This window comes from Nothoprocta perdicaria, unplaced genomic scaffold (assembly GCF_003342845.1).
Source record: "Nothoprocta perdicaria isolate Ctin4 unplaced genomic scaffold, notPer1 scaffold_622, whole genome shotgun sequence".
Taxonomy (NCBI): domain Eukaryota; kingdom Metazoa; phylum Chordata; class Aves; order Tinamiformes; family Tinamidae; genus Nothoprocta; species Nothoprocta perdicaria.
In genome coordinates this window covers 13,407-29,932 of record NW_020455891.1, presented here as the reverse complement: position 1 = coordinate 29,932, position 16,526 = coordinate 13,407, and the positions used below count along the sequence as shown (strand labels likewise).

General features: G+C 45.9%; 1 protein-coding gene across 1 annotated transcript; it reads left to right on the top strand.

Annotated features, from left to right (window-relative positions):
• Positions 1-5,639: 5,639 nt before the first annotated feature.
• LOC112956372 (olfactory receptor 6Y1-like) lies at positions 5,640-6,575 on the top strand. Its single transcript, XM_026049872.1, has one exon. The coding sequence runs from the start codon at positions 5,640-5,642 to the stop codon at positions 6,573-6,575; it is 936 nt and encodes a 311-aa protein (XP_025905657.1).
• Positions 6,576-16,526: the final 9,951 nt, after the last annotated feature.

The following is a 16,526-nucleotide window of genomic DNA, read 5'->3' as shown; positions in this document are numbered from 1 at the left end:
GCAAAGGTGGTGCTGCTCAGCTGCTCTGAGGACTCCTAATCATTCAGCAGCGTCAGCTCTGCCTTCAAAGCTTCTCCACCTCCGTGCCATTGCTTGCACTCTTGCTACGCATTTCGGACACTGCTATCCACACTTACGTGCAAAYGCTGTCTCTTTCCCTAACATAACGCGTACACTGCAAAGCAAGTATGAAAGGAGAGGGCTGGCTGAARCCGTCTGGAGGACCTGCGAGAATGCCGGAAGAAGCCATCAGGTTCTCACATATTGTTGTTGGCCCAAATCTGTGCGCAGGAAGCAGAGTGCTCTGTTGGACCTATTCCCTTGGGTCCTCTCCCAAGACAGCGTGTCACTCCCAAGGCTGTCGCTGCCYGCAGTCGCGTAGTCTACCCAATGCAGGGCTTCGGATCATAGCATCAAAGGACAGGTGAGGTGGGAAGGGACCTCTGGAGTCCTCTMGCCCAACCTCGGGATGGATCCAAGGCAGATCAGCCGTGAGCTGGAGCAGCTTGCCCAGGGCTTGCTTTATCTGCTCTGCTATGGCATYCTTCCAAGGATGGCAACTGCACAGCCTCACTTGGCAACTGGTTCTACTGCTGGATTCTGCTCTGGGTGTAAAACGATTTCCTTTTATGTTGTCTGAGTCTCTCTTCTTCCAGGTCTGTGCCTGTTGTCTACTGTGCTCAACCACATACCCYAGGSAAGAGCTCMGTGACCTCCCCCGAGCAGTGGGATAGCTGCCGCTAGGTGCCCACAGCACCACCTTTCTCCTCCCAACTGGCCACGTCCCCTTTGCTCAGAATAGACCTCCTCTCCTCACAGACCAAGTGCTACAGAGCCGTGGGCCGCCTGGCAGCCCGCTGCTGCATGCTCTCCACTTGCTCCTTGTCTTTCTTGCATTAGAGAGAGACTAAAAATGGACACAGAATTCTTCAGGCAGTTGAATGCGTGTTGAGCAGCGGTGGATAATCGCTCCCATTAAACAACTAACTGTGCTCCTCTTAATGCAGCCCAGAATGCTGTTGACACTCTTTGGTGTCCAACAACAGAGTTACCAGTTGCAGCCTTCCTGAAGGGTTTTCCCGTGGCCTTCCTGGGGGWCTTCTTCTTGATAGCAGTTGGAAATGGGGTGGGCAACTGCACAGMGTGCTGGTTGCATTTCCACTACTCCAAGAGCGCTGGGCAGCAGCTCAGAGAGATGGTGCATCATGCTGCCCAGCTGTGTCTTGCAGCAGCGTGACCAGGCCATAAGCGTGCCCATCAGAAGAGATGGGCAAAAGCTGAGGTTGCCGTGAAGCTCAGGAATCATGGAGGAGGCAACTTGCTCATCACATCTGTTCTACAGACAACTGAATTCATTTCAACACACAGGGCACCGGAGCAATGACCTTTGTGTTAGATTAGCAGGTGTATCTCTTGAGTGGATTAGGGGGTGTAAATGTTTCTTTCTGAGTTGATCAAGGGAGTGTAAATGTCTCCTGAGATTAGCCGGACCAGGCCGGGGGAAGTGTGCACGTGGCTCAGCCCAACACAGGGTGTAAAACCCAACACAGGGTGTGAAACCCAAGCAACTTTAAAAAGGAATTGTGAAGACAGTCACTGGCTTGAGCTGGTTTCAGCSYATGTATTCCTTCCAAGCACCYGGGGAGCTCAGCAATCTGCGCCGGTRAGCACGTTATAAGGACAGGGAATGTGAATCCCGGGAGTATTGGACTCATCTGGGCAACTGCACACTTGCACTGTGATCACTTGTATTGTGAGATTGCTGAATCATGTGGCTAAATGAACAATCTCATGGAAAAGCAAATAACTTCAAACAGAAACCTTTCTTTTTCCACTCCCCATATGCATGGAATAGCAGAAAGAAGCTGCTCAGAGAGCACCCGACTCTGACAAGCAGTTCTGCACTGCCCCTTCYTCAGCTCTTCTCCAGCCTTTGTGCTGCTTAGAGCACTCCTCTGCGGAGCTCTGAGACACACTTGGGACCCTTGGACTGCACGCCTGCCTCTCTTCTGAGGCACCTGAGTCTCTCCCAGCTTGCCTCTCCSYGGACACTTTCCCCAGGAAGAGCAGGGCATCGATGCCAGCAGGGGGAAGACCTGCGCTCTCTGCAAGGCTATTGCCTCCCATCCTCGCTCCTGCTGTCCTTGTGTAGCCGTCTTCTGGGAGAGCCTCCTGCAGCAGCACAGCTGCATGCAGAGCAGGAGACACTCCTCTGCCCAAGCACTAGTGCGGATGCTCTCCACCCGGCGCCACCCGCAGCCAGAGCTCTTCGCCGAGCTTAGTCTGCCAGTCCAAAGGAGCTGCAGTGAGGCCCACCGGCCATTTCTGGGCAGAGGGGCTAAGAGGCAGGGCCCAATGACTACATGCACCCGCGAATGTCCTTCTCAGCTCCAAGGAACASTGTCTATAAGGCCACAGCTGCAGAGGGTCCATCCTCTAGTTCCACTGGGAAACTTGAAGGCATCTCATGAGCTCCCAAGCCACCACACTTAGCCCGCAGCACTGCCTTTCTCCCTGGGCAGTTTGGAAGAAGAACCACGGAACGAGCAACCATGCGGAGACTCAGGCATGCATGCGGAAGAACTTTAATGAGTCTACAGAGAAAAACAAGGTAGCTAGTCCAAGGGGAGGTCCTGGGGTAGGGAGCCCCAGGGGCAGACAACAGCCTGCACCTGCACCTGCACAGGGCGAGGGGCCAGCACGGTCCCCAGAGCAGGCTTTGGGGGACCATGGAGCGCACCATCAGCAGAAGACYGCAAGGACAACGGAGAGAAAGGGGAGAGYGGAAGGATGGAAAGGCAGATAGGGGACTTGCTCCGAGAGCACCCAGGCTGGCCCTCCCCAGCCTTCCCTTGCGAGGGCAGTCAGAATCAAACAGACCACCTGCATCCTTTGTGCAAGAGAGGCAAATCCCTCTTCAGAGCCTTCCATATCAACTGCTCCACTCATCTTGATGTTTTCTGCAAATTTTCTGAAGGTACTAAAGAGTACTGACCCCCACATTGACTCCTGGGGAACACTGCTCATGACCAGTCATCAGCTGGATTTAACTCCATTCACTACTACGGTCTGGCCCTGACCATCCTGCCAGTTTCTCATCCAGTCAAGACTACAGCTGTCTAAGCTATGACCTTCTAGCTTCTCCAAGAGAATGCAGTGGGAGACTATGTCAAAGGCCTTACTAAAGATTAAGCAGACCACATCCACAGTCTTTCCATCACCCCCTAGGCAGGTCACCTGGTCATAGACCAGGTTGGTCATGCAGGACCTGACATTCATGAAGTCAGAAGGGCCTGACAGCTGGTGCTGGGCCTGATGGCTGCTGTTGGATTGGCCTGATCCCATGGTTGTCCCACAGTGCTGTGCGATCACCCTCAATATGATCTGCTCCATAACTTTTCCTGATACTGAGGTCAGGCTTACAAGCCTATGGGGCCTAGGATCCTCCACCTGATCCATCTTGTAGATGGATGTCACATTGACAATTCTCCACTATATGCTCCACTATTTGCTTTACAAGGCCCTGTTTGGCCTCCAGCTTCTGTTAAAAAAGGGCATTGCTGTTCTGCAGGTCTTGCATGATATTTGCCCTTCCACTAGAAATGCTTTCGATGCCCTAAGATATACAGAATGTCTCTACACATACAATCATATGACCCAAGATTTTTGCTCTTCCTTGAATAAGAAGGAATTATATCAATCCCTTGATAAGAAAGGGATAAGTGCATATTCAGACATAATCTGTGTTTTGTATGGCTATATGTGAGCTGTGTTTTAGTTGACATTATATAGACAGAATACAATTCAGGGCAATGAATAGAGAGCCCAAAGAGCTATCCAGCTGACCAAATCCGTGAACTGTTCTCTTGAACTGCTTTCTGGAGTCCTTTGTCTCTACTGTTTAAGACTCCCTCGATTTTGGACACATATACTGTAGGCATTCGACATTAAACTTTCCCCAGGTGTAGTTCCCACTATTTATTAGTCCAGTGTCTAATTGTCCATTGTAAACACTATACGCTGTTGGGCACATTTGTGCAGGGTTGTCAGATATGACACAAGACCTATAAAAGACCCACACTCTTTTGGAGTATCAAGTGGAAGCCAGTGATAAAATCTGAGAATATTTCAAATAGCATTAGACATCTGTCTTCAATCAACAGATTAAGTTAAATATATATGTTCACCTCCATTTTTAATTTCAAATTTTGATTTATAATTATCCTACAAGACTGAGAGTATTTGATTCAGGCACTTAGATATTGAAGAGAGTTTTTATAGGCCTATTTCACAAATGGAAGTAGATTAGGAATTTCTAGAAATTGATTCAGTCCATCTCACAGACACATTCACAAAAACACTGCAAGACAATATCTGTGTTCTAATACACCATATAAGAAAATCGATATCATATCTATTGAAGACTGTAAGAATAATTACAGTGTAGGAGATATGATTTATCAAATCAAAACTACCAGTCAAGACTCTGGATTTAGAGTTAGGATACAAAATCCTTCTATAACTTCATCTTTGGTACATGATTGCCATACTCTTTTCTTTTTTTTCAAAACAAAACTAAACATTGTGATCTTCCCTGACATATATGACCCTTCATAAGGCATAATCTGCGGTTATTTCATTGTTTAGAATCTCAGATTAAACCTTAGACATCTTCAGAGTTATTACTTCTAATGGTAAACACAGAGAAAACAATGGCAATACTCTTCTTTCTGCGATTGCTTCCACTGGGAGACTTATCTGTAATTTGCAGGTCAAATCTCATGGGACACTGAAGGTAAGTAAATAAAGTGGTTATTTTCTACTTACTGGCATAAATCATGCAAATGGCAACTGGCACAACATTGTGGATATAATACATTCACACTTCATCTGCTTCTCTATCGATCATATTCACTAGGATCAGCTAAGTGAATTCTACCCTGAACTTTCACTACAAAAGGTTGAGAAGTGTTTTATTTTTAATAACATAGACTGAGGCAACCTTACTTTTGAAGAGGTGATCTGAGTTAGTTACAAACCATATGTAAAACTGTAATTAACTTGCAATTATGCTGCTCTGTTGTAGCATGTCAATAAGTTCTATATAGACATAACTCTGCTGAGAGCTAAGCTGCCCTCTGGCAGGGTTTGGCAGATGTGTTTGGAGTCTTTTTAATCAGACTGTGTATGTGCAGAAGTAAACTCTAAGACACTGATAATATAAATGTCTACCTGAAAACTTATAACTTTATATTTCTTTTTAGTCGATAGAGAGGATGGACAATAATGATAGCATGATTGACGTGGGTACGATAGCATGATTGACGTGCGTTATTTTAGACACATGTTCCTGCTGAGATTAATTCTGGAGAATTAGACATGCATGAGATGACTAGGAGATGAATGACCATGAAGTATAAGCTAAAAGCATGGTTAGGTTTTTATACTGAAATTTTTTGAACTGAGCAGACGAATTGTACCAAATTAATTTCTACAAACCTAGCAACGAAGTCTCTGAATATTTATAGGGCTTTAGTGGTTGTGGGACAGATAGTTGCAAATTGAAATCCATTAGAAATTAGGTAAGCATGTAACATTAACTCATTGCAGGTGGATAAGATACATCCTTCCCCTACAGAATGCGTGACAGGAATGAAACCAGCGTCATGTACTTCATTCTCCTGGGATTTCCAGCCTCTGCTGAACTGCAGCTGCTCCTCTTTTCTGCTTTCTTCCTGGCTTATTCATTAACTGTTTTGGAAAATATCGTTATCATTCTTATTATCCGAACTAACTACAGTTTGCAGAAACCCATGTATTTCTTCCTCGGAAACTTGTCTTTCTTGGAAATCTGGTATGTTTCTGTCATTGAGCCAAAGATGTTAGTAGATATCCTCTCTCAAGACAAACACATATCATTCCAGGGGTGCATGACACAGCTGTATTTCTTTGTGACTTTTGTTTGTACTGAGTACATTCTCTTAGCTGTTATGGCCTATGACCGCTTCTTGGCCATATGCAATCCTCTCCAATATCCACTCATCATGAACTACCGATTCTGTTTTCAGCTAACAGTCGGCTGTTGGATATGTGGTTTGATCACCTCTTCGATCAAGCTGAGCTTTATAGCTCAGCTCTGGTTCTGCAATGTAGACAAAATTAATCATTATTTCTGTGATATTTCACCCCTGCTGAACATCTCCTGCAGTGATTCCTCTTTGGCTGAGCTAGTGGATTTCATTTTGGCTCTGATGGTTATCATGGTGCCACTGTGTATTGTAGTCACCTCATATATTTGCATCATGTTCACTCTGTTGAAGATCCCTTCTTCTCAGGGGAGGCAAAAGGCATTCTCTACCTGCAGCTCCCACTTGACTGTAGTAGTATTGTTCTACTCTACCACCTTGTTCACTTATGCCCACCCAAAGGCTATGTATACCTACAGGGCTAACAAGCTGGTATCAGTCTTGTACACAGTAATAGTACCACTCCTGAATCCCCTCATATATTGCCTCAGAAACAAAGAAGTGAGATTTGCCCTGAGGAAGACCTTCACTTGCCCAAGAAACATCTAAGTATTCAATCAAAGACTTTGTTCATGAAGTCTGGCTACCAGTGCCGATGAATTAAAATCAAGAAGTCTAGATCTTGCTTCGCTATCAAGTGAAATGGTATTTACTATTCATGGACTCAATTACCATATTTATTGAACTGTAACTTGATAAATCTTTAACCTGAGTCCACTTTTTTCCTTGCATTTTATACTATCTACTTTTATTTTGAAATCTTCAGATTAAAGATTGCTGCAATTTTATAGGAAAAAGTTGGCAAATCTAGGAAATGAACTTCAGATTTCCTTTACCCTTGTTAGAAAATAGTATCTGGATAGGATGTGACATGTAAAATGCACATTTATTTTCGGCATCTGATCTATTTTATCTGAGATTTCCTTATTCTCTGTGAAAAGAAAAAGGCATCAGCATGGATGATAAAACTTAAGGACTCAAGTCTTTTAGGCACCAATTAATGATGAAATTGAAAATCATCTTAAGATGAAAAAAAACCTCACCTATCAATAGAGGGAGTATATTCTAAATATCATACTGTGGTATGACTACAACGTTATGAGACTCTGACCATTGGTCCCAGAAGGGCCCCAGAATACCAAGTGACCTTATTATACCAAGGAACTTTGCAGTCAGACATCTTTCTGGCGCACACCAAATGATTTCCAAGAGGAAATTCAGGCATATCCGACAGGAGAGACCACTTCACAGATTTCTTGAGGTAGAATTTGCTTTGGAACAGTAATAGAGTTACAATATTACAGTAGAGTTACAATATTACAGTAGTGTCATAGCTCAAAATGCAGACCAAGAGCAACTTAAAGAATCGCAGAATGGTCGTGATAGGAAGAGATCTCTCGAGATCAGATAGTCAACTTCCCTGCTCAAACAGGGTCACCTAAAGTATGTTGCACAGGGTCACGTCCAGGCAATTTTTGAATAACTTAAAGCAAAGACTCCATAACCTCTTTGGTCAGCCTTTGCCAGTGCTCTTTCACCTGACAATCAAGAAGTTTTTCCTCATACTTAGACAGAATTTCCTGGGTTTCAGTTTGTGCCCATTGGTTCTTCTCCTGTCACTGGGCACCCATGAAAATAGGTTAGCCCTATCCTCCTGACATCCTCCCTTCAGATATTTGTACACACTGATAAGCTCCCCTGTCAGTCTTCTGCTCTCCAGGCTAGACAGGCTCAGCTATCAGACTTTCTTTATAGGACAGAAGCTCCAGTCCCTTCAGCAACTAGGTCCTAAGCAATTACTAAGCAATTACTAAGCAAACTGAGCAATTACTTAGCGGAATTTAGAGGTTCCACTACCAGTTATGCTTCTTTTTGGAGTCATTGGTTTTTACTGCCTTCTGTATCTTCTGTTACCTATTTCTATCTACAAGCAGAATTCATTTTTTAGAGGTGATATGCTTATATCCTAGGCCACAGATTGTATCTGGAAAACTATCTCTGACTTTCCTTAGTTTGACTTCCTCAGACTTTTTCTCTGAGTTTGAATCTAACTCTACCACTCTAATGCTAAAGTTGGATCAATTTAATCCTACTTTCAATGTCAGCAATCTCTAACATCTATCTCATAAGAAATATCTACCTTAGAATTTATCATGAGCCTTATCTCTGAAGGTCATTCTAGGTGTATTACATAACCAATGGGGAGAGAGGTGGTCATCTCTATTGAATAATTCAGCTTATCTAAGGAAAGTAGTAATGAGGGACCCATACCAATGAAAAGCTGCTCTAAGTTATCCAAGATCTATTGCAAGCTGTTTATATGAGCAATACACTTTCTAATCAGTTATGCTGTGTCAACACTGAATATGGCTGTTCTCAAACTTGGTATTGATTGTGAAGCTAATGCTAGCTGACTGATAGACAAGCTAAGGATAGTGGTGTTCATCTCGTCTGGATGAGCACAGCTTTATCATGGACTAATTCAGTGATTAATTTTTCTATTAAGAATTCTTTTCTTAAGTTCCTGTGGAACTTTTGGTGCTTCAATTTGTGGCCATTTCTTCTAGTTGTATCGCTGGCCACCACTGAAAGGAGGCCAGCCCCATGCTCCTCACTGCTTCCCTTGAGATATTTATAGGCACTGATCAGATCCCCCCCCTCAGCCTTTTCTTCAGGCTGAACATGCCCAGCTCTCTCAGCCTTTCCTCACAGGGCAGATGTTCCAGGCGCTGATCATCCTCATAGCCCTGCGCTGGACTCTCTCCAGCAGCTCCACATCCCTCTTGTCCTGGGGAGCCCAGAGCTGGACACAGTCTCCAGATGTGGCCTCACCAGGGTTGTGTAGAGGGAGACAATCCCCTCCCTCGACCTGCTGAAGACGCTCTTCTTAATGCACCCCAGGATCCCGTTGGCCTTCTTGGCCACCAGGGCACACTGCTGCCTCATGGTCATCGTGTCATCCACCACGACGCCGAAGTCCCCCTCTGCAGGGCTGCTCTCCAGCAGGTCCACCCCTAATCTGTCCTGGTGTCCGGGGTTATTCCTCCCCACGTGCAGGACCTTGCAGTTTCCCTTGTTGATCTTTATGAGGTTTCTCACCATTTACTTGTCCAGGTCCCTCTGAATGGCAATGCAGCCCTCTGGGATATCAACTACTACTCCTAGTGTGTTATCATTAGCAAACTTGCTGAGGGAGCACTCCATCCCTTCATCCAAGTTGTTGATGAATAAATTGAATAGGACTGGACTGCGGACTGTCCTGGAGGACATCGTTAACTACAGGCCTCTAACTGGACTCAGTGCCACGTGATACACAGGTACATATCACTGCAGATCAGGAGCTGCCGACCTTGTGTATCCTTGAGCCCCTATACACAGGAAATTTGGATGTAGTTATCCAATGGTGCCTTGAGGAATAGTACCAAAAATCTGTTCCTGCAAAAGGCATTTACAAGCATGGGTCTGTAGGCTGGGGCTTTCAGTAGAAATAAGAAGAGACAGAATCCTTCCTCTTTTCCAATTTTGATAGCACTGAGAAACTTACTTCCTTTACACAACTCTGAAACTCCCAAACTGTGTAGCTTTCATTTCCATAAATGTCTTGTGATTAAAGTTTTTTCAGTCCATAGAGTGCTGTGTGGAGCTTCTTAACCACTATTCTGTGCCGGTTAGAAGCAGAAATCATTTCTGAAGATACAGATTATAGGGTCAAGGTTTTCAGAATTTTGCATTTACTAATAATATAATTTCAGGCAGTTATCAGTTTGGTGTCTGAAAAAAATATCAATATTACTTTAATCATTATTTTGTCATTATTGTTTTACAAACAATATTGTGCTTGCTATTTCAAAAAAAAAAAAAAAAAGCTTTCACGGTGATAATAATAATTATAATAATAATTACAGAATCATATAATGACTGAGGTTGGAAGAGACCTCTGCAAATCATCTACTCAAATGCCCCTGCTCATGCAGGATCACTAGCATGTTGCCCAGGGTCACATCCAGATGACTTCTGAGTCTCTCCAAGGATCAAGATTCTCTGTGAAACCTGTTCCACCTGCTTCAGCATTCTGTCCCCTTCATGGGCAAGAAGCTTTCCCTCAATTGTGGTGGAACTTTTTGTTTCAGTTTGTGCCAGTTGCCTCTTTTCCTGTTGCTGGGCACCACTGAAAATAGGTTGGCCCTGGCCTCTTTACATCCTCCCTTTGGATACTTATGAAAATTGATAAGATCCCCCTTCAGTCCTCTCTTCTCTGAAGAGAAGAGGTCCCCTTCTGAAGAGGCCCAGGTTACTCAGCCTTTCCTTATAAGAGAGACACTCATTATTTCTGGCACTCAGGGACCCAGAACTGGACATTGTACTCCAGATGTGGGCTGACTAGCACTGAATAGAGAGGGAGGACCACCACCTTCGACCTTCTGGCAATGCTCTTCCTAATGCATCCCAAGATGCCATGAGCCTTCTGGCTCCCAGGGCACATTGCTAGCTCACAGTTTGTTGTTGTTCACCAGAACCCCAGGTTCTCCTCCACAGACCTATTCTCCAGCAGGTTAATCCCAAATCTCTTCCAGTACATGGGGCTATTTCTCCCTAGCTTCAGGACCATGCACTTGTTCTTCTTGAACTTCATGAGTTTCTTCTCTGTCCATCCCTCCAGGTTGTCAATGTACCCTTGAAGGGCAGCACAGCTCTTGGGGGTACTAGTCACTCCTCCCATCTAGCCTGTATTTCATCACCTTTTCTATAAGGCTGCTTCTTGCCTTTTCTGAAGATCAGAGATTTGCTTCCTTCCAGTACTCAGGTACCTCTCCTTTTCTCCATGACCTTTCCAAGATGACTGAGAGTAGCCTAGCAATGACATCAGCTAGCTCTCTTAGTACTCTTGGTGTGGCTATGTCCCATCAGAGTCCATAGATTTGTGTATGTCCACTTTGCTTATATGATCCTTAAACTGATCCTCCTCTGCTAAGCATAAATCTTCCTTTCTCCAGACTTTCTCCCTGGTTTCTGGGCTTTCTCCCTGGTCTTGCCAGCAAAGATCAAAGCAAAGAATGCATTCAGTAGCTCCACCTTTTCTGTATTCTTTGTCACCAGGCCCTATCATGTGTAGCAAAGGGTCCACATTTTCCTTAGCCTTCTATTTGTTTGTTATGGACTTGAGAATCCTTTCTTGTTGCCTTTCACATCTCTTGCTAGATTGTAGATGGACTGCAACTTCAAAGGGACTTTGGATGGAGGATGAATTTATTCCATTCACAGAGCCCAGTGAGATGAATCCCTCCATTGGAATTACTTGAAAATTTCACAAGTAGGTGGAATTTGCAGAACTTTTGATGAAACCAGCCAGAAGTTTCTTCTCAGATCCAACACAGAAACCTCAGCAAGGGGAGTCATCAGTGCCCTAAGTTCTTTCCCAGGGTAAGTATGACTTCATCCTGGGAAAGTTTACTAACACCATGCACTTGCTCCTTCCTCTGTAATTCCACATTATGTCCTTTGTATATGCTGGATATTTGTTCTTTACTCTTCACTGTCTCTAACACTGGATTCACCTAACTCAAAAGGTTGTACTTCTTTAGTGATCAGTAACTGATGCTGATTTATATTCATAGTTCTGTATCCTGTATCATCCTGTATTTGTGCTTCCAAAACTGTTGTCTGCACACTTCTCCATTTCACTGTTATTCCAGGCGCATAGATAGTTCACTGTACACAGAATAGTAACTGGTTATTATCAGCTAGCAATTACAGAAATATATCAGTAATATTGCAACAATAAGCACTACATCACTCAATTGCACAGGGCAAAGACAATACTAAGAACAAGCTAGGTAATAATGACCTGGTCATTCTCCAAGCGGAACAAGACAAGTGCAGCAAAAGTCTGAGAAGTCTAAAGGACCGCAGCATTAACACAAGGTGTGTGGCATGCTAATAACAATGGTATGACCATGTTTCTTCAGTTGCCACTCTATAGCAGCCATTCTTCATATTATGGCTTGAAGTGTAACTGTGGTTTGAATAAATCCAGTCTGGGTATCTGCAGACAAGACCAACTCAACATAGAACTATTTGTGAATGGATATTGAATAACCAACATTTGCTTTTAGACTAGAGTAAATCCAGAAGCTCCTTAACATGCAGTCAGGACTGAATTCTGATTTCTAGCATGCATGATACATATCTGTAAGGGGCATGTAGCTCACTTTGCACAGAATGTGACGCATACACAGAGGAAATCTGTGTTTTGGATTCAGTAGCCCCAAAATGAGTTGTAGGATTGCCTGGCATGCCAAAAATTTCATTTGATATGTAAGAGAGCTAAAAGAAATTAGATATCTGGGTAAAGATCACTTTTTTAATTCCAAGGGCATGCCCAGATTATAAATTTTTGGAAATGGGCTAATTTTCAGCCCCAGTGGTCTCTCTGTGAGGTCTTCATAGCCAGGCTCTGTTATGTGGCTTTTGTAGGGGAACAGAGGGTGGAGTCGCCACAAGTACAGACTCAGACAACTCAGTGGCATAAATTTATCGTTTTATTTACCAAGCAGGGTCGGTACAGCCGACAGACCATGATTTCTATTTGACCACATACAGATACCTGAAGGTTTGTCTTACAAGTGTCTGTTTTTCTACACCTTGCAATGAAAGACATGTTAAGATGTGTTCAGGTGCACCCATTCGCACTTCTGGGGAGAGGGCATGGACGGTCTGTCAGCAGCTCCCTCTAACATCACCAACATGATCCAGCAGACAGCAAAGGACAGCAAACCAAAAGGCATATGGAGAAGAGCTCCAACTTATTCAACCACTTACTAATACACACCATATGGAAACTGCCTGTTTATGTTCATTTTTCATCCTATGAACCAAGAGAAGGCCTCTTCCTGGGCAAATAATTCTGTCTTTCAAAATTTTGGACTGGTTCTTCTCACAGAAGTCCAGTACCTTCCCATGTAACCACTGGATTTGGCAAACACTTCTATACACAGTGGCAGGGGAGACAGAAACACCTAAGACAGTCGGAGTGTTGGAAGGGGCAGAATGGGTAAAAGCATGGACAGCATTATGAAGGAAGCAAGAGAATGGAAAGCAAATGGACTGATGGATGGCACAGTGGCAATGAGTGCCTGCAAAGACAAAGATGGATAATTAAGTGGGCTGGCCTCTAGAAATGCAGGCAGTAAGGGGAGTAAAAATGCTTCTTCAGTATTTGTCCCTGCTTCAGAGCAGATTCTGACATGTCGGGACTCAAAATGCACCTCCTGCCTTTCCCTGCAGAAGACATAGGACGCAGCAGCTGACAAAGCCGACAACTTGCTCTGAAGCAGTTTTACCGACTTGCTGTAATGTCCTCAGGTTGAAGGTGTCTGGCAATGTGCGTTTCATTGCCTCTCAGAGGAACCATCGAAAACTCAATGGAAGAATCACATCACATCCTCGGAAGAATCTAGGGTTGTTTTTGGTTTTGGTTGGTTGGTTGTGGAGTTTTGGTTTTTGTTTGCTTTCCCTATGACTATATGGAGAAACAGGTGAGAAAGTGCATAAGCAGAAAGAAGCCAGTATGATGGCTTAGTGAGAAAAATTCCTGCCTATTTCTGAAATCTTGATTAGAAAATGCTGGAGCATTGAGTAGAAAAGTCAAAACACTTCCGTGTCCTTTACTTGAGCTCCTTTAACTATCGACACCTACTTACTTCAGATTGCTTTCTTTCCTATTCTACCGGCACAACTTGTGTCGAACTCACTTAATTAAAGCGCGGACGGACTAACACAGTCGCGCACCCCTTAACGCGCCCCTCCCCCCCCGCCGGAGGGGGAGGGCTTCATCGTGCGCATGCGCACACGCCGTCCTTCCCCCCCCCCCCCCCCGGCCCGGCCAGCGGCGCACGCGCACTAGCTCCAGCCATGCGGGTGCTGGTGGGTGAGTGGTCTGCCGGGGCGCCTGGGGCTGCCCCCGGGGGTCCGGGCGCTGCCAGCGAGGGGGCCGGTGCCTGAGGCTGCGGGGGCCGGGGAGGGTGCTCTGCAGGGTGCTGTAGCGCGGGGTCTGTGCACGGCACGGGTCGGGGCAGGGTAGTGGGTCTGAAGTGCAGGGGGAGCGTGCGGGAGGTGGGGAGGAACAACCTTCTAACCACACAACCAGGGCGCGCTGGGGGCTGCCCGGAGGGAGAGCAGCTCGGCGGATAAGGAACAGGCCGTGCTGCTGGAGGAGCCGACCGTGAGCCAGCGGTGTGCCCTTGTGGCCAGGAAGGCTGCTGGTGTCCTGGGGTGCGTCGGGAAGAGCCTCGCCAGCAGGTCAAAGATGGGATCCTCCCCGTCTGATCAACCCTGCTGTGGCCGCATTGGGTGTCCTGTGTCCAGTTCTGGACTCCAGTACAAAAGAGACATGAAAGTGCTGGAGAGAGTCCACCGCAGGGCTGCAAAGGTGATTAGGGGACTGGTACTATGAGGAAAGGATGACAGAGATGGGCCTCTTCAGCCTATAGAAGAGAAGGGTGGGAGAAGATCTTACCAAAGCACACAAATATCTTAAGGGAGAATGTAGAGAGGACAGGGACAGCCTATTTTCAGTGGTGCCCAGCAGTAGGACAAAAGGCAATAGCCACAAGCTGAAGCACAGGAAGTTCATGAGGAAGACCTTCTTGACTGTGAGGGTGAAAGAGCTGCAAAACAAGTTGCCAAGAGGGGCTGTGGACATATTCAAGACCAGCCTGGCCAGATGCAGTCCTGTGCAAGGTGCTCCAGGTGACTGCCTGAGCAACAGGGTTTGATCAAATCAGCTCCAGAGGTCATTTCCATCCACAACCATTCCATGATGCTCTGCGTTGGAAATAATGTTCTGCACTGGAAATTGTTTGACCGAGGCAGGGGCTCAGCCCCACAGCAGGTGCTCTGCATGGGAATGGAGGCTGTGAGCAGTGTTGAGTGTGGGGTTGGTTCCATCAGTGGGCCACCCAAGGAAGCTGTGGGGCTTTGTTTAAAGTAGGCCCTGTGGGGAGTGGCTTGCAGGGACTGTGCATTTTTTTTTAAAGTATGTGGGTGGGGAAGGGGGTGGGGTGAAATGTGCCTTGTGCAGGTGATAGCTTTGGGGGAACTGGGTGCCTTGGATTCTGCGTGTTCCATAAGGCAGCTGGGAAATCAGGGTTCTCTTGGGCTAGAAAGTAGGATACCATGCACAGTCTGGGTGTTGGTAATGGGGCCTTCAGGACTGGGATGCAGCGTGCTTAACAGAGGAGCTAGGCACTGTGAAAAGGGTCCTCTCGCCCTGGGGTACTGCAGCCAGGGAAAGTGGCCATTGGTAATGGGGTCTCCCAGGCACAGCGTGTTGGCTTGGGAGTGCAGGCTTTGGGACTCTACTTGCAGAGCTGCAAAATTCAAATGTCCTGTCTTTTTCTTAGGTGGAGGGACTGGATTTGTGGGCAGAGCTTTGACCCAGTTACTGCGCCTCCGTGGGCATGAGGTGACTCACGTCTCTCGACAAGGGGGCAAGGATCGTATCAGCTGGGTATGTGATGAGAGTGATCACAGGAGGAGCAACATGCCAGGGTTGAGGAACAAGCTAGCTTACCCTGTCCTGCTGCTAATACAAGGTGCCTGCGTTTGGGAATCTGTCTTCCCTGAATGTAACATTGGGCTTCTAAGTGCTCCGTGTGTGAAAGCAATGGGAATGGGTAATGCTGCTGATCCAAAGAATAAAATCTTCTCCATCCATGCTTATGCTACAGGTTATGTCCCACAAGTTCACAAAGGGTATGGCTGGACATTTGTTTAGGAGTTCACACTGCTTGGCTATTGGGAAGGTATGAAGAGGAGGGTCTGCGAGTGTGATGTCTCTGTTACTTCCCTTTCTAGGAAGAGTTGTCCCGCTCTGGACTGCCGCCATGCGATGCTGTTGTGAACTTGGCTGGTGAGAATGTCCTCAACCCTTTCCGCAGGTAACTTGATCTCCCATAGCACAGTGAGGGCAAAGCAAAGGCAAGACAGCCCAGTGTTATAAGAGAGTGTGTAGATAATCTGCAGAGTGGACAGGACATCCTGTGCCACGTGCTCTAGGTGACCCTGTGTGAGCAGGGGTGTTGGACTAGATGACCTCTGAGGTCCCTTCCAACCTTAAGCATTCTATGATTCTACGATCCAGTTAGATTTTGGTTCCCTGTCAATATGTGGATCCTCAGGTATCCAAAAATATTTCTCTAGGACTGATGAATCCCAGAAAATTGAGAGACAAATGCCCCTCTGAATTGATAGTTGGAGGCCAGACAAAGTAGCTGCTGGTATCCTAAGTGGTGCTGGATGTCTACATTTCATAGAATCATAGAATCCTTAGGGTTGGAAGGGACCTCCAGAGATCATCTAGCCCAACCCGCTGCAAACGCAGGGTCACCTAGAGCACGTGGCACAGGATTCTGTCCAAGGTGGTTTTGAAGATCTCCAGAGAAGCAAACTCCACAACCTCTCTTGGCAGCCTGCTCCTGTGCTCTGTCACCCTCACTATTA

Coding starts and splice junctions, on each gene's coding strand:
- LOC112956372 (XM_026049872.1), top strand. CDS start 5,640: ATGCGTGACAGGAATGAAACCAGCGTCATGTACTTCATTCTCCTGGGA.